The following is a 17905-nucleotide window of genomic DNA, read 5'->3' on the forward strand; positions in this document are numbered from 1 at the left end:
ATCAGCCTCAGCTTTAGGCAGCACTACCCCTCCTTTTTTTCTCTTCCCTTTCCCTTTGTTTGTTTTCAATAGTGGAATGGGGGAGAGTGGTAAGAGGCAAATGAAAGAAGAACACAAATAATAAGAATAATGACAAAACAAAGGAAAGCAAAAATAAATAAAAAAAGGAGAAAATGAAAATATGATGATGATCTAGTTATGACGGCGTCCTTCTAAAATTTTCATAGAGAGAGGGTCACAATTAGTTCCTTCAGCAACACAACTTTAGTGCGAATCTCCAATTGGGGTAGAGATGCCTTTAAAAACATTATTATTGCACTCATTTAAGTGTTAAAGGGAATAATTAGTATATATATATATATATATGTAGATTTCTTTTCAATTTTTTTTTGCCTGATTCTTTCTTTCTGCTACATTTTTGTTGATCATTGTTACTCTCGTAGCGAAGGAAGAGGGAGGGGAAAACACAAAAAAAAAGAGACCGAAAAAACTCTTCACCGATTACCTGAAACCAAGCGGTAAAAATAAGCACAAACCGAGTTAAAAACTTTCTTAACAGTTAAAAAAAAAACAGAAAAGCCATATAGAAAAAGAAGGAACAAAAGTGAACAAGCCAGTTTTCGGTTCATTTTTGACTGTGTCTCCACCCTTTTTTTTTGGATTGATGTATTATGTTCTAGTTAATAATGTATAAAAAGATTATCAGACCTTTAGTTTTCTAATTACTTTTTTTTTGATTTTGTTTTTTTTTTTCTCTGTCCTTTAATCACCCTTTCGTTCTTCCCTCTTTTTGTTGCAATTCTCCTTTTCCTTCTCAGAAAGTCTCGGGGAACGCCCATCCAACCATCACAAAGACAAGACAGGAAAACAAAAACAACAACAAGAACAATAACAATAAAGAGCATCCAAAAACTTTATCCCCTACTAGATACTTTTTCTCTTTCTCTTACTTCCCCCTTTCTTCTTCTTCCTTCCTCTTCCTGTTCCCCCTCTTTATCTGAAACGGTTCTCTTCCAGATAAGCTACCAGAATGGAGCCCACCCTGTGATGTATGCCTCTGCGAGATTGTCGAGGCTTGTGGCCTCCTTAATAAGACGATCGACTTGATGTGGCACGTCGAGGCAGTTATCGCCGCCCTTCACGTACCGCAGCGACAAGTACGTCGTGAGCGCCGGCCCGCCATTAGAGAACGAGTCCTTTGGCGAGTTGCCGTAACTCTGCAAGCCCCACAGGGAGACGTCCCCCGAGTCATCCCCCGCCTCCCGCTTAGAGCTCTGCAGTAAGAAACTCCCATTCGTGACGCCGAACTCCTCGCCGGTTAATTTCGCGCGGACGCGGGCGAGGGCCAAATCGCCCTGCATGTTGCGTGTTTCCTCCTCGTTGAGTTGATCCAGCGTCACGGCTGTCATTGGCTCGCGTACTTTCATCACGGAATATGATAATTGCATCTGTGGGTCCTCTGCGACCATCTCTGCGGGGGAAGGGACGTGATTTTCCCCCGCCCTCACCTGCGACTCCACTCGTGAGGAAGACCTATCACCCTCACCAACATTTGCTAATCGCCAATTAATAAGTGGATCATAAATAAAGGCTTCAAGAATAGATAACAGATTCTCACAGTGTCGACGAAGGTTTTTCATAACAAGTTCACAAGTCAGTCGGTATACACCATCTACACCACTGATTCCCAATGCACTAACTAACAATCGTGTTAGTCGAAATGGTACCGCCTCGGCAAAATGAGCCCGGTGCATGGCAACTTCAAAACAATCACCAAAATCAATATGTACAACAGAACCTTTATCTTGCAACATCAAATTATTAAGATGTCGATCACCAAGTCCTAAAACATATCCAACAATAGACATAATCGCCAGTGTATGTCCATAAGTTCCTCGGTATTGTAACCATTGTTCACACGTATCATTTTTGTCCCAAATAATACTTCGTAATTCATCATCAGGTGTTTTATTCATAGCTTGACTTAAGAGATGTTTCCTTTGTTGTTTACTCTGATTATGATAATCTTCTATGTTTCGTAATCCTCCAAGTCTTACGATTATATTTACTTCTTCATAAATAGAGATACCATATTCCTTACGTCTCATCTCTAACATTTTGTATATAGTTTCTGTATTTTCTACCCATCCAATAATACCAACATTATCTGTTAATGGAATCACAGCATATCGAGAAATAGCAAGACCAATCGCACTAGATGAACCATCTGAAGAAAAAATGGTATTAATTAACTCAATAAACTGCATAACACGCTCATCTTGACGTAAGTCTTCATGACCTTTTAAAAGGAAACGATATTTACCTCCATCAGAAGCATCTAAACCAAACCTACGAGGTTTTTGCTTAGATGGCATTACCATTACACGTTGATGAAATTTTTGAATTGTAATAAGTTGTTGACCAAGTACAAAAGTACCAGGAACAGCAACACTACTTTTACAAATACCACCAAGTGTAGGAGAAACATCTTCCATTAAAAGTCTTCTCTCAACTGATGACTTATTTAATTGAGCATAAACTTGTTTTAAAGAAATCCATGCTTGATCAAGATTTTTATTTTGTAAAGCTACTTTAGCACGTTGTAGTATAGGTCCACATGTTTTAACAAAACTAGTTTCATTTGGTGTACTTGGATTTTCTAATTCTTCATATAAAGGGGTAAGTATACGTAAAATAGCATCAGCATCTTCTAATTTAGTAGCAGCTTGTTGAATATGACTAAGCCATTTTTCTGACCATAAAATAGCGATACGTACCATTTCATTACTAATAAGAGATGCTTCTTCAACCATAGTTCCATTAGAGACTCGAATTTCTTTAAGTACATGTTCTGCCATTAATCGTCTAATAGCTTCTGGTGATTTTTCTGTCACAGTAAGAGGATAAATAAGAGCATGAGGATATTCTGAACCTACTCGAGCTAATAATTTTGTAAGAATAGATCTTGCAAGTCTTGCAGTAATACCTATTCTTGCTACAAGTTGAGGAATAACATTAAGCCAAACACAAGCTGGAACTTTATTAATACCTTCTTCTATCACATCATTTACTTCTTTTACGGTACTGTATGAAAACCAAATAGAAAGTATACGAAGTACATCTTCCATAACACCATTAGTCTGACTTTTAGATAATTTAACCGAGTTAAAAAGTGCTGAAATTGAGTTCACATGATGTTCTTTTTGAACTTCAAATGGTGTATTAGGATCACGGGAAAGATCATGATGTAAAATACCTAAAGAGTGAAATGCAGAATAACTTTTTGGACTTAATACAGTTGCTTTTTTAAGTTTTTGAATTGCTTCATTCCCTTTTTCAGGAAATAAGTGCATTGTCCACTCTCCTAATAACAACCAACAAGAACCCCATGCTTCAGCACGATCATCACCAGGAGATACTTGTACATAATTAAGTATATCAGATAAAAGAGTAAAAGTTTCATGTTTATTATCCGTAGCGTAGCGGTGTTTCATATAAGCATGTATAACATCAGGATCTCGATAACATAAAGTTTCAGATCCTCTATTAGGTCCTAAAAGTAAGTTTAACATATGATTTCCTAAAGATGTCCATTGCGATTTTGATAAAGTTCTTATACATACAATCTGCGAAGTTAAATCTTCTTCAGGAGAAAGTACAAGAGAATTAATCGTGACAAGTGTTTTAACATGAGCCGGACGTGAAGACATATGCATTAAACGCTTTTGCCATAATTCCTTTAACATATTTCGGCGTTCATTATAAGAACTAACAAAAGAAACAAGTTCTTCAAAATGTCTTAAATGTTGTAATTGTACCAAAGTGTCATAAGAACGGTTATAGCTCTCCATAAGAGATTCCGCGAAGGTGTCAAAAAGAGATTCTCTACATTCTTCTACAAATTCAAGAAGTTCTGAATATCTTTCTTGACGAAAAAGTGCCGCACAATGTTCAACCATTTCTAATCGTTCAACCACATCAGGTTGTTCTATTAATTCATCAAATTGACGCCATTTACCTAAAGAGAGTGCAGCTTTTGCTTTTAATGGAGCCACAACAAGTCTAGATTCATGATCTAATTTATCCCAATTTGTATTAATATGTTCCTCCATAGTAACCGTTTCACCAAGAGCATCATAACACCGTAAAGTACCTAAAAAAGATGAGACATCAAGTGAACCATCTGAGTTAGTCATTCGAGACTGATAACGAATTAATGCCTCACCCCACCAATTTAATTGTTCCAGTGTACCAACTTCATCAAATCCAAATTGCTCAGGTGCAATAATATTTCCTGAAAATTTAGCCGATATTTTTTTAACAAGTCCTTCTGCAACCATTGTTAATCCAAGATGTCCATAGAATCCAATTAGTCGTTCCGCTACTTCTAGTGCTCGACGTACAGCAGCATCTTGACGACCCGAAACTTGATCTCCCAATTCACTAAAGAGTTGATCAAAAAGTACTTCATTAAGAAAAATAGCTTTAGCATGCATTTGTGAATCAAAAGCAACACGAGCTAAAACATCAATATCCATAAGTGGTTTAGATTCTAGTTTTTGTCGTTCTTCTATTTCACAAGTAAGTAAAAGTTCAATTTTATTAAAACCTTTAATAGCTGCAACAATTTCATTTACAGCCGTTACTTTTTTTCCATTAATAGAAATAAGGATAGCACCAACGGGAACTCCTGCTTTTGCACCTGGTCCATTAGGTTCTAATTTAGTAACTACAATATCTCCTCCACTTTGATCATAATTAATACCAAATTTTCTTTGAGCATCTTCACGTTCTACAACACAAACTATATTTTCAGTCCTCTTAACAAGTCTTGTTTCTTTTCTTCCACGTTCAGATTCCAAAAATTCTTCAAATCCAAAAAGGGCTTGTTTTATGTCATTTGGTGACATCTCTGTTGCACGTGTAAAAGTATTCATAACAAGTGTCCGTTGTGCTTTATCTAATTTTGCAATAAAGGCGGCAGCTGAAAACGAAAAAAGATCACGTGAAAGATCTATATTTTTTTCAGCTAATACACTTGTAGAACGTAAAGGTTGAATTGGAGAGTTTTTTAACATAGCTACAGATGTATTGTGCAACCATGCGATCCAAGATTGTTCACGTTTCTTTTTATTAGCAGATGGAATAGTTGATATTTTTCGTAAAAGATCTTCATCAACTTTACACTCACTTGTTTGTGTTTGATCTAACTTGAGAATACCCAAATTACGTCTCAAGTTGGATTGCATATCTTGCGCAATTCTTGTAAAAGAACGAAATTTTAATACAGAATCTTCGCCTTGACAAAAACGGAGCTGAATAATCGTTTGACCACTTGGATGAGAAATACCAATGACTTCAAAATCAGTATGACCTAAGTGTAGTGTATTAATCATTTCATCTTCAAAGTCTTTCTTTGAGAGTCCAGGTAAGTGTGATGTAACACTAAGGGGTAATTGGGGATTAAGTTTATCATGCTTACTAGCCGGTACACGAACCTTTAGAAAACCTTGTGCAGCGGAATGAGTTAACTCTTTAAAAAGTGTTTCCGGAAAACCTTTTTTCGCTGCAAGAAGTTGAATAGGACGAATAAACCGTACAGCAGGACGCTTCACAACTTCTACAAGGAAAGCAAGGGTATTAAGAGCCATTTCCATCTCATCTCGGCTTTGGGAATTCTCAATATACCACATAATAGTGTGTACAATTTCAGCACAACAATCTTTCACTAAAGATGATTGTCTTAACATAATTTGATTTAAAAAATCAAGACATGCTGTATTAATCTCCTTTGTTTTAGCTCCCGATGTACTGGAAACTGAATCTGCAGGTTCAATACATTGAAGAACATGAGGTAATACCACTTGAAGATCTTTTTCATTTAAAACATCTAAAAAAGAATCAAGAGATTTTACAGCACGAAGAACTAGAGCAAGATCTTGTTTATCTTGGGATAGACATTGATGAATAAATTCCACTGCCCATCTATGATCACGCATTTCTTGAGCTGAAAGTCCTCGAGCCACTTCATCTAATAATTCTACAACTCCAGCATTAAGAGGGGCTTGAGAAGCTTGTGGAAGTGAACAAAAGAGACGTACTGATTTAAGAAGTTCTGAACCTGTATTTGCTGCAATAATTTCTTTATACTGTCTCAACAAAGATGCTAATTCTGTCATAAGAAAAAGAATACCTTCATATAAGTGAGCTTTTTCAGGTTCAGCTAACCATGTTTGAAGTTGTGGAAGAAATTGAGTAAGTAGTACCGCTTTTTGCTTTCCAGGAACTTCACGTATCATAGAATTTATAGTAGATATAGTATCTGCTTGCTGTTCAGAATCTGCAGATTGTTGAAGTGTTTTTACTAATAAATACAAAACAATTGGTGGATATCGATCATCCATTTGTGGATGTACACGCATACGTGGTTTAAAATGCGCCAAACCTGGTGTTACCACCTCATCTTCTTCTTCAATTTCATCTTCTTGAAGACTTTCTAAAAGGCTACGAATTCTTATTGGATCTACAGCCCCAATAACACTAAGAGCATGTACTGCCGCATAGTTAACACTCTCATCCTCTTCTGCCTCAGATCGTATAATACGGGTAAGGGCACGGTACACGTCTAGATAAGTACCCTGATCAGAAATAGATATGGTGGTTAAAGCAGAACATAATGTCTCAAGAGCAGCTTTACGACGCTTTGAAGATGTAGCTACATTTACAATTTGAATAATAGGTTGAAGAATTTGTCTAGCATCACAATGATTTTGTGAACCTGTATAATCCAAAACTGCTTTTAATAAACTTAAAAGGGCAATAGAGAAACTCTTACACGCAAAAGAACGTTTCTGTAATCTTGCCAATACAATAGCCTCTACTGTCATAGGTTGAAGTAAAAGTGCATTATGTTCTATTACTTTTTGTAGTAAGGATGCCGAATAGGTAGCGGTAAACATGGATCCATCCTCTGCTTCAATCTCACGTAGGATATACTCCTGTAATTGTAAGAGATGTGGATTAACGAAAGCTGGATGGCATGGCATAAGTCTACATAAAAGGACGAGCGTATGATCACGTACTTCTCTAGAGACATCTTTTCTTGCCATAAATAGTGCATCCAAGTTATCTGGTAAAACGAGGTATGGATCAAAGACAGGTGTGAGACTGCAGAGAACATCGTGGCGTATGTCTGCGTCTGGGTCTGCCACAGCCACATCTAGCAGGCGGCTAGTCGCGTTGGAGACATCGGCGTTGAAGTGATGTGTTGGGGGTCGTCCCTCGTGTGGGCCGTCGCCGCGGCGGAGGAGCGCCTCGCAGAGGGCCACGACCGCCGCGACCGCCGCCCGCCGGACGCCGACGTTCTCGTGGAACATCAACTCGACCGCCTCGCGGAGTTGGGCGGTCCGGCAGAGCGTCGCGACGAGTGGGAGGGCGCGGCGGAGGAGTTGGACGGACTGGCCGGGCGTGAGATGCAGCGGGAGGGATGTGAAGTGGTCGCGGGCCTGCGGGTGGCGGTCGCCGAGGAATCGCAGGAGGGCATTCACCTTCTCGAGACTCACAGACAACGGCGTCTCCTTCGCAATAACATCCAGCAGACGGTAAATAGGGGAGAAGTAGAGGTCTCCACAGCGCGATCGAAGGCGTTCTAGCGTGTCAAAGGCTAATGGATGAAATGGAAATGCCATGATAAACACTCGAATAGCATTGACAGCAGATTCAACGTATGGTAGAATCTTCATACACCCTGAAACATCATAAAATGTGGTAAGGGCTCCCAAAGCAACATCTTCTTCAGCATCAGATATGTAAGATAAAAGGCATCCCATTACTTTACTATAAAGTTGTTCATTCTTTGTAAATAAACAAAGTATCTTTCCAGTAGATTGAGCCGCCATCATACGGACATTTTTTGAATATCTTTTCCAATTATGTTCAACAAAAAATGTACTAATTGTTTCTAATGACCAGGGTACCCCCACTTGTAATATGGGTGACGATGCTACAGTTTCAACAGCTGTTAATACACCAATAATAGGTTCTTCCTCAGAAACTTTCATGTAGTCTGACATCATATCAGACATTTTTGTAGCCTCTGATGGGGATAATTCAATGCAATGATTTTCCATAATATTTTTAAGCAAATTTGCTAAAGCATGACGATGCCACATAAAAGAACTCTCAATAATCTCCTTTAACAAAAAGGAAGGCTTACAAGATGTATTAAGAGAATCTAAAAGTGGAGGATGTCTCTTGACTACAGCTGAACTAGTTTCTACTATTGTTGCAAGAATTTGACATCCTATAGCTTTCTGACGTAAGGATGATTTATTTTGAATTTCAGAAATTGCATGATTAAGGTGCTTACCAAGTAAGTCAGATGTAGAACGTACATTTTCTTGTAAAACTTCACCAAATTCATGCAGTATTGCACTGCATGCTTCCTCAGTTTTTGCACATAATGCTTGTCTCATAAGAATTTGAAGACATCGGGAACGCTCTTCATGTTGATCACCAACATGCACATCAAATACAACACGAAGAGCTAAAATACCCCTTTCAATAGAAACATTAAATGTATCCCCTACAAGTTGAAAAAGATAATCCATAAGGGTATGCTCACTTACTTCTTTAATGTGTGCAACCAGTAGATCCAAAAGGGCAGATAGGCACTCATCTACACGACGACGACGATTTCCAGGTGCATTCTGTAAATTAAGAAATATTATTGAAAACTGGCGCCCCAGCGGCGATGTGCTCTCGTTAAAAAAACGACTAGAAGGAGTATCTACTACATCCGTCATCCGCTGCCACAGAACTATCCTGTTCTCTTATAAAACGAAAAAAAACAAGAAATGATAAGAGGAATCCTCTTGATCTTTCTCTCTACTTCCACTTCAAATACTTAGCCCACCGCCCCTCCAAGAATATATATATATATATATATATATATATATATATATATATATATATATATATATATATATATATACCTTCCTGCTTATCGCTTTGTTTCCTCGTTTCTTTGTGTGTTATCCGGACCGATGGACCCTTACCCACTAATGTAAGATTGCAACAACAAAAGAGTTGAAAAAGTAACAATAACAATAATAATAATAATAATAATAGTAATAACAATAAAACAGAAAAAAAAAGAATGATAAAAAAAAAAAACGCAATACACTTTATGTAAAAAGGCAGAGAGAAAAATGATGTGGAAGGGTGTTCTTTACTAATCTTATTCATTTTTCTTTCTTTTTTCGTTTTTCTTTTTTGGTTCCCTTTGATTCATCACACGCACATGAGATTATCTCAATCTCAAAAAAAAAAAAACAACTTTGGATGCGTTAAGCACATCATAAAACCCGATAATAAATTATACTCTATCCAATAGGCATAGAAAAAAAAAAGCATAAAAAGAAAGGATTAGCTACTAAGTAACTTGCTTCACATTAAACCCTGTGAATACTATTTTACTTGATATATTGAGCATTGGTTTGGAAATCTGCGCGGGAAGCATTATCCCCGTAAACTGAACATTAAAAAGAGGTATGAAAATATCATTAAGAAACCAAGAGAGTTTCTCAAATAATTCAGTCCCATCTATTGGGTGAATATTCGTTTTTAATATTTCAAGTGTAATATTCACCCTGGTAAGATAAAATATTAATCTCTCATTTTCAGTAAATGCAATATCCTTTACGCCTCCTGTGAAATTTACTAACGTCTCTATCACTGGAATCACAGTACCTGATTGGGATATCATATCTAAGCCAAAAAAACTATTCGTTACGTGGACGATGGAAGATTGGTTTGAATCCAGTTGCACCAGAGGTGGAATTCTTGAAACAACATTTATGGAAAAAGAACAATTTCGACAAAGTTTATACACATCAGGGTAAATGGATTCAATAAGTGAAGAATTATATTCCGGTAGTAAACTTATAGTTTGATTTAGCACACCAATGCTATGAAGGTAGCGTACAAAGTCGTTTATGGTGATTTCACTAAAAATAAGTCCTAAATCTGTTTGAGGAAGATACGGTTCAGTTAGATATAGATCCTTTACCAACTGGTTATTATTATCCTGCTTTTTTGAATTTAATTTTATTTCAGATATCATTCTTTCTAATGTAATATCCAAATCTTTGGTAAATAGCAATGGCAGGCTGTCAAAGAAATTTCCTGCTTTATCTTCTACAAGTGGACCTGCTTTCGCCGGAACCTCTTTCTGCATTGTTTTTGTTATTAAAGTGTCAACGTTACCAAGCAGAGCCTCAATTAACTTTTCCATCAAACCACATGCTGAGCCTTCAAGGGTGTGATGAGTTTTTATATTTTTCCAATCAATGGTGATTTCCATAACTTTTATCCGGAGAGATTCATTTGCGAGACGATGTGCATCTAACACCATATTTGCCTTGCTGATGTTAACGTTAGCCGACACTTTTCCATCACAAGTAAGCAAAGGTGCTCTTACAACAAATCCAGTGTTTGGTATTACAAGACTAACGTTTTGAATAGACACTGAGAAATGATTAGGACTTGACATATTCAATGATGCATTCTCCACTTTCAGTCGCGTAAAATGAATTTCGTCAACGTCAACCCAATCAGTGTGTTGTGCTGGGACAGTAAGGTTTTCTAGAAATTCATTCACAATCGGGATAACGGTTGGGATAGTATTGGTAAAGAAAGCCTTCTTAAGGGATAATATGATATGATCACTAAGTTCGTTTGAATGCAATATTTCAGGAGTAAAGGCATTTGGCCAGGCCAGGGATACATCAATCAAATTGAATGATGGAAGAAGCAATAAGAAAAAAACACAAACATTCAAACGGGACATGGCTTTGGTAAAATAAACTAATAATAATAATAATAATAATAACACTAATGTTGTATTTTTTATTTACCCATTATTAAAGGCACTAAGAGACGGAAACACAGAGAATCACTCTCTCAAAGAAGAAGAGAAAAAAACCAGCCAAACAAATAGAAACAAATAAAATAAAAAGAATTCATGGATAATAAAGAATTAGCAGTAAAAAGAGCATCAAAAGTGGAAATAAATTAATTTATTATAATATATTATAGGCATACACTATTTTGGGGGCACAATACTTAAACGCATTCACCTTGTAGTTCCGTTTTTCAATAGGCAAAAATAAGAAGTAGAAGAAGAAAAAAAAAAACGAAAGAAGCACGCATATTTGAGATCTAGTTATCTCATGTTCTCCCTTGGTAAGACAACGGATGTTCACCACCGTAACTTCTACACGAAAAAACCGTCTGTGGTGAATATAAGAGCCCTCTACTTATCATGGTACTCCCATCCTTTGATAATGAATGTAATGAAGGGAGTAAGAGTTCCATGAGTGTGGTGTCAGCAGACAGCAAATGAGAGACATCTGCATTCGCTATATCATCTGAAGCTCGCATTGCCGCCACAAGACGCCGTACAACACCTGCGAGAAGTCGCAAAGAGTCATCATGCGCATTTGGAGAAACGTAATCCTCTAAAAGAATCGCATGCATCGGTTGACGTTGAACGGAGCGTGGACTATTCTCCAGCATCAAAACACGGTTAAGTGGTCGTCCCAAAAGGGCTAAATCCTTTACGCATTCGCTTTCTTCATGAAACCAACGACGATGACGACTAATTATGTGGTGGTACCAATCCCGACGCTGTGATGCCGCCGCAACTGCACGAATTACACCATTTACGTGTGACGGTGAGCCAGCTGACCACACAACCACTTCACAACCCTCCGCATGACACGCGTCTAGAAACTCCTTCACATGCGGTCGGGCATGCACACCGTCCCTTCGTGCGGCAACAAGTGTTTCGTCTAAATCCAAAACGATGCAGAGCGGCGCCTGTGGTAGACCTTTATCACGTGGCAATAACAACCGGCGGCGACGACGCACACGACGCGGTAACATCGACTCCGCAAGTGTCAATCCTGGCAATGGAGCTATTGTAGTCGTAGTTATACTACTTGTTTTTGTTGCTGAAGTACTTTTGCGTGCGTGTCGTGTACTTCTAACCGCTGGTCTAAGGCTTGCCGCATTGAGGAATGGCGCTACTGCATGAATAATGTCTACCTCACCATAGTAGCCAGAGACGTCATCGCCCGAGTCATCATCACTGCTGAGGAGAAACTCCTGAATCGCATCGTTAAGCACGTCAAAGTCAGACAGCACAGAACTCTCTGCCCCTTCTCCCTCTCCCTCTCCCTCCAGCATAGCCACAGCCGTCATAGTAGCCAAAGTAGTATTACTGTTCGTATTAATATAATGCGTGTTAGTAGTGGATGAGGAAAAGGAGGAGGACGAGGGAAGGGGATAGACAGAATGCCTACGATGAGATCTTCGTCTTCGCAGGGCCATCCGTTGGCGACTAGATGTGGCAGCGGATCGCACACGACGTATAGGACGCTCACTCATCTATATGTGAGATCAGACTCTAGCGTAAAAAGAGCAACAACAACTACAACAACAGGAGTCCCCACATGCAGAAAGGGAGAAAGAAAATAAAATAACCTCGAAAAAAAAAAACAGAGAAAGCTTGCTCGTTTTACAATTCCTTCTTTTGATGCAGTATCCCTTTCAAGTTGCACATGCCACAAACTTGTATGCATTTAAATACGAACGCAGACACACCGAGAAAGAGAAAAAGAGAAAAGAAAAACAAAGAGAAAGAAAAAAACAAAAAGTGAAAAATGAAAATTTACAAGCTGAGAAGAAACTAAAAAAAAAAACACAATGTCTCAAACAAAAAAAAAACGAGTAGCAGATGACAAGATAAAAATACAGAAAATATAGAAAGAAAAAGAAAAAAAAGAGAGAGAGGGAGTAACTCTCACATAGTTTTCCTCTTTTTCTTCCCCCTTCTCCAGGGATTTACTTTGGGTCGATGTATGTAGTCCTCCTTGGGTAAATCCATGCTTATATACTCCTTCCTCTCCATATTCTGCAATATGCAGTCTCACTTGATGAAAATACCTTCTTCTTCCAATTCTCTCCGCCTAATGCGCTCATCACGCGCCTCAATCTTTTTCTGGTCTTCTGTAGCCACGTCATATGGGTTTCCTCGGAGCCGATAACGTGGGTTGACAGCATTCACTTTGCACAATGTCCAATTTCGCCTCTCTAAAAAGCATTCACTAGCCGCAATACAGTCTTCTACGTTACCTTTCTCCTCGAAGCACTTTGTCCCGACTATACATTCAATGAATGCATTCTTTGGCCGCCAGCAAATACTCTTATGTTCCTTCTCCATATGAAACACAAACACACACACACCTTATATGAGCCTATTGTGATAATACATGTATATATGTTTGGTTATTGGGATAAGAAGGGGTAATAACATAACAAAAAAAAAAATAAAAAGGGAGAAAAACAAAATACTCGTAACAATTTCTAAGGCTGGAAGAAGGAAAAAAAAAAAAGGAAACACCCACTGATCGTGCTGCATCATTATTTCCTGATGTGATGCATGCGTAGCCACAAGGGCGTAGATGGAGACACAGACACAGGTAGCTAAATAGGGACAAAGAAAAACATAGGTCCCTGCCTTATCCACCATTTCCAGAATTTGTTAAGGAGGGAAGAAATTGAAACAAAAACTCATATCAAGATCAATGACAGTCAAAGGTATGAAACTGAAAAGAAAAAAAGGAAGAACAAGGAGATAGAAGTGAGAAGGGCAAGAAAAAAAAAAACCCCGACCCCCAATACCAATCCGCATAACCTCGTCCCTCCACCTTTATCTCACATCATCTTCAAATCTACTTCTTTTGCTGATCAAGAAAGTATCACCGCTAAACTAGAAATCAAGCGCTGCTGCAGACAGACAGACAGACAGAAAATTTGATATTCACAAACACCATACAAAGAGAAGAAAAATCTCTCTCTCACTCTATGGTAATAACACCTCTATCGGTGACTTTGGAAACGTCACACGAACGGTCGTTCCCTCACCTACTCTTGTGTGTAGGTCAATCCTTCCTCCCCATAGATCCATGTAAACCTTAGAAGCAGGTAAACCGACACCAAAACCTCCCATAGGGTTTCCTAATGAGGTGTTTGTTGTCCAACCAAAGAGCCAAATATCTTTTACAGCCTCAGGAGATATCCCACCCGCTTTATCTGTTACATCAACCACAACGTGAGTATCACTTAAGGCGAAATTCACCTGAAGTTCAACATCAAGTGTTTGTTTAAGTCTTGCTACACAGGCGTTCTTAATAAGTTCTCTGAAAACATACTCTAGGTGTCCCTCTACAGAATACACACACTCTGAAAGTTGCGGGGTTGGCAACAAATCTAGTGGTACAAATGGAGCAACGTCACTGCTTGACGTTAACAGTGGCCACTGTGGTGCTTGTGTCAGTAACTCTGGTCGTTCATCTACAGTTATCATCAAAGAACCACCACAAACAGCTTGAACCACGCGCGAGTAAAGTTCAATCACGACAGTACATGCATGCTCTAAAATACCACCCATTTCATGGTCTTCACGAATTACTGAAGGATAGCGTCTAGGTCCCACAAGGTGAAGAAGATGTTCGTGAATAACACGCCAAGAAACACGCCGTCGGCAAAAACAAGATAACCAAGTATTAAGAACAGGAGAACGAATACATTCCTCATTAACAACAACTTCCAACATATTTTCATGAGGGCGAAGATTCTCTAAGGCATCGATAAAACGGGCTTGAGATGAATCACTACTACTAATTTTTCCTCTCATTATATTATCCACAGATGCATCATCACTAATCTCATTGGGAAGAAGAGTATCATCATCACTTATTTCACCTCGCTTTAGATCACTAAGGTATATTTCTGCAGCTTCACTTAGTGATACACATAGGTCAAACTCTCTCTTGCATATAGACTCCAGTGATTGCAATCGTAGACTAGTTTCTCCATCCAGACTTCGTTTTATAACATCGTTAGAAAATGCACGGTAACTACGTGCAGTTCGGGCCCCAAGTTGCTCTACTGCGGCACCTATTTGTTCCCTGTTACCACCCATCATTTTACGTACATTCATGGGATGGAGAGGCGTGTTTAGAAACCGCTCAAGCGCCTGCTCTGAGTGCTTCAATAATACGCCTGATGAGTGCCATCTCATGCTATTTTCTACATTAAGCAATAGTAACGAATTACAAAAAAAAAGACGAAAATAACAGTTGAGAGCAAAAGAAATTCATTTCTACCCCCCCCCCCAAAAAAAAAAAAAAAAATCATTAGGGTAATTGGCGTTAAACACAGACAGACAGACAGAGACATGCGCATGCATAAGCACGCAGGAAGAAAGGTAAAAAAAAAAAAGGTTCTTTCCAATTCCAAGGTCAGATGTCATCAACATCATCAACAGGACCACAACATTATCCCTATTGTAAACAATATCATTATACATGGGAAATAATGAAAAAAAAAATGAGCAAAAAAAACCAACCAAACAAACAAACAACCAAAAAGAATTCTTTCTTTTTTGTTCTTCATTATCTCCGTTTGGTCCTGAGATTTTGGCGATACGCTGCTCTGCCTTCCTCTCGTTCTCGAGCCAACACTTGTTCTTCATCTGCCCATAAACGTGCCTCATCTGCCAAATGTTGACGAACAACTTCATCATGCCACTCCACCATCCGCCTGCTGCGCTCACGACAACGACAAAGGTTGAGATCTCTCTTCTCGTGTGTCACCAAGTTTTCGAACCCCAGCGCCCAGGCGTCAATAATCGTGTGACGCGTCTCATCATGGAGTCGGTAAAGTGTCTCCACTTCCTCTTCTCTTTTCTTTCTTGAGGACAAACGTGCTTCCCGATCCTCTTCTGCACGATGCAGAGCAGAAAGGGCTATATTTGCAGCAATTAGTTCCCCATCCACACGAACATGCGGTGAGGCCAACTGTTTCGCTTCAGTTTTCGACATGATTGCACTTTTCCTCTCCCTAGAAGAAGATTGTGTATTAACTACAGCCCTCTCTTTCTCTAATTCCAATTCATGACGACACCAAAGTAGCGTACAATCTGCCAAATGGACTCCAGCCGCTTCTACATTTTGTTTCATTCCTTCTGTTTCCGTATGGGTTTTCGTAAATATTGGTATAAAAAGAAAGGAAGTAATATTTTTTATTGTTATTAACGTGATGAGAAATAATAATAATAATAATAATAATAATAATAATAATAATAATAATAATAATAATAATAATAATAATAAACAAGAGTTTGAAATCAACATGCATATTTCCACTTGGGGGAAAAAATCTCATAAATAACAAGATACGGAACGCTTGAAAAGGTTTGATAATGCCACACTTGTCGTCAAATGCCTACTCATACTCACACACACACACAAATAGAGAGAGAGAAAAAAAAAAGACCATACAAAGAAACACTAAAAGGGGGAAAGAGAGAAAAAAGGAATAAGATTCATTCTTTCCTACTAAAATGTATATATATATATATATAATTCCTTATTGGAGAAAGGCGTCATCGAACGACTCCCCACATTCTTTTATATTACACAGAAACCCCTTTTCTTGGAATGCTGCGAAGAGAATATTATAAACCTCTTTTAAATTCCGTTCAGCCAATATATTGGATGATGTAATCACAATACGCCAATACATAGTTTTATTATTTGATTGCTTCCATTCTTCTATTCGTAAATCAACGTCCATTGGAGTGGATTCGTAATAAAGGTCAGAAGAAAAGCTTGTAAAGAAATGAAGGGATTTCGTTACTGACATACGTGGTGGTGCTACTAAGGCGTTAAATCCTGGAAATAATGATTGCAGCTGGGGAAAAGTTGTGATCCTTCCCTTGTCCTTTGTCTTGACGTTTGCCTCATAGAGGAAAACCCTTTCTCCGTTAGAAACGGCTGCCCTCACACGATAAGAGACGCGTTCGTAGTCAACGTTAGGGAGTGACTCCATTGCTATTTTCCGTTTTGACCCGCAGAGAACGTTATCGATGTGTCGCAGCTGCCAGAGCACCTCTGTGCCGGCGATGACCCGCAGTAGTCGAAAGCCGGCGGTGGCGAGTGTGCGGGTGGTGGTGTCGAGGACGTCGATTTGAGTGCCGTCCGGGGGGGCGGGCGGACTGTCGGAGGGGACGGCCTGAACGCCCCAGCGGCGCAGCGCCACGATGGCCTCCCCGGCGATCGACCCGTTGGCGGCGGCGGCGGCCGGGCGGACAAAAACGACTCGCACCGCCGAGTGGGCCCGCGTCTGGCAGTCCACCTGCCGCGTCTGCACGGAGGCGATCAGCAGCACGAAGGCCACCGCGAGGACGGAGAAGACGAGCAGAAAACTCATCAGACGCTGCTGCACCAGCAGGGCCTCGCGGTGGTTGTATGTAGGCAACGGCTCACCGTGGTGGCCCATGATGTCCAGCTCCTAGTTGAGTTCTCCTCACGAAGGAAGAAAGGGCAAAGAAATAAAGAAAAAAAAGGGAAACACACGGTATAATGGTCAAAAACAAAAAAAAAGAGAGAAAATCATCTTTTAAAGGAAATCATAAAGAAAAAAAGTAAAGAATTCAAGTAATCAATAAACGTATTTTCGCAGAATTTCAAACTGCCAAGAAGATACATCATAGTCTAGCGAATAAATAACAATATTTCTAGATATACATATTATTTGTGCTGCTTACATCATTATTCGAATGTTCCAATCCACTCTTTTTGTTGCTGTTTTTTTATTTGTTTGCTATATTTTTTTTCCCCTCCTTCATGGGGGAGGAGAATTCGCGGTGCAGGCAAGGATTACCCCATATCGTATTTTGTATATTTTTTTCCTTTGTTTTCTTGCATTGCACTATTTTTTTTTTTTTTTTTGATTCTTTGCGTCCTCGTATAAAAGAAACAAAAAGTGAACAAAT

The 17905-nt window shown here is 39.0% G+C and overlaps 7 protein-coding genes across 7 annotated transcripts; all 7 read right to left on the reverse strand.

Moving 5' to 3' along the window:
* Positions 1-1022: 1022 nt before the first annotated feature.
* LSM04_006863 (PDZ domain 6) lies at positions 1023-8804 on the reverse strand (the record flags this gene model as incomplete). The annotated part of the gene is made up of 1 exon (XM_067332689.1): positions 1023-8804. The coding sequence occupies one exon, from the start codon at positions 8802-8804 to the stop codon at positions 1023-1025; it is 7782 nt and encodes a 2593-aa protein (XP_067185787.1).
* Positions 8805-9433: 629 nt separating this feature from the next.
* Positions 9434-10849, reverse strand: LSM04_005358 (uncharacterized protein; the record flags this gene model as incomplete). Its single annotated transcript, XM_067332690.1, has 1 exon — positions 9434-10849. The coding sequence occupies one exon, from the start codon at positions 10847-10849 to the stop codon at positions 9434-9436; it is 1416 nt and encodes a 471-aa protein (XP_067185720.1).
* A 380-nt stretch (positions 10850-11229) lies between these two features.
* On the reverse strand, positions 11230-12450 carry LSM04_002647 (FCP1 homology domain; the record flags this gene model as incomplete). Its single annotated transcript, XM_067332691.1, has 1 exon — positions 11230-12450. The coding sequence occupies one exon, from the start codon at positions 12448-12450 to the stop codon at positions 11230-11232; it is 1221 nt and encodes a 406-aa protein (XP_067185612.1).
* A 541-nt stretch (positions 12451-12991) lies between these two features.
* Positions 12992-13285, reverse strand: LSM04_004121 (Cytochrome c oxidase assembly protein PET191; the record flags this gene model as incomplete). Its single annotated transcript, XM_067332692.1, has 1 exon — positions 12992-13285. One exon carries the CDS (start codon positions 13283-13285, stop codon positions 12992-12994), a length of 294 nt encoding a protein of 97 aa, XP_067185673.1.
* A 642-nt stretch (positions 13286-13927) lies between these two features.
* LSM04_004630 (Histidine kinase/HSP90-like ATPase) lies at positions 13928-15148 on the reverse strand (the record flags this gene model as incomplete). The annotated part of the gene is made up of 1 exon (XM_067332693.1): positions 13928-15148. The coding sequence occupies one exon, from the start codon at positions 15146-15148 to the stop codon at positions 13928-13930; it is 1221 nt and encodes a 406-aa protein (XP_067185695.1).
* A 373-nt stretch (positions 15149-15521) lies between these two features.
* Positions 15522-16088, reverse strand: LSM04_005911 (uncharacterized protein; the record flags this gene model as incomplete). Its single annotated transcript, XM_067332694.1, has 1 exon — positions 15522-16088. The coding sequence occupies one exon, from the start codon at positions 16086-16088 to the stop codon at positions 15522-15524; it is 567 nt and encodes a 188-aa protein (XP_067185740.1).
* A 409-nt stretch (positions 16089-16497) lies between these two features.
* On the reverse strand, positions 16498-17409 carry LSM04_004535 (uncharacterized protein; the record flags this gene model as incomplete). Its single annotated transcript, XM_067332696.1, has 1 exon — positions 16498-17409. The coding sequence occupies one exon, from the start codon at positions 17407-17409 to the stop codon at positions 16498-16500; it is 912 nt and encodes a 303-aa protein (XP_067185690.1).
* Positions 17410-17905: the final 496 nt, after the last annotated feature.

The sequence above is a fragment of the Trypanosoma melophagium genome, assembly GCF_022059095.1.
Source record: "Trypanosoma melophagium isolate St. Kilda chromosome Unknown ctg9segment0, whole genome shotgun sequence".
Classification (NCBI taxonomy): domain Eukaryota; phylum Euglenozoa; class Kinetoplastea; order Trypanosomatida; family Trypanosomatidae; genus Trypanosoma; species Trypanosoma melophagium.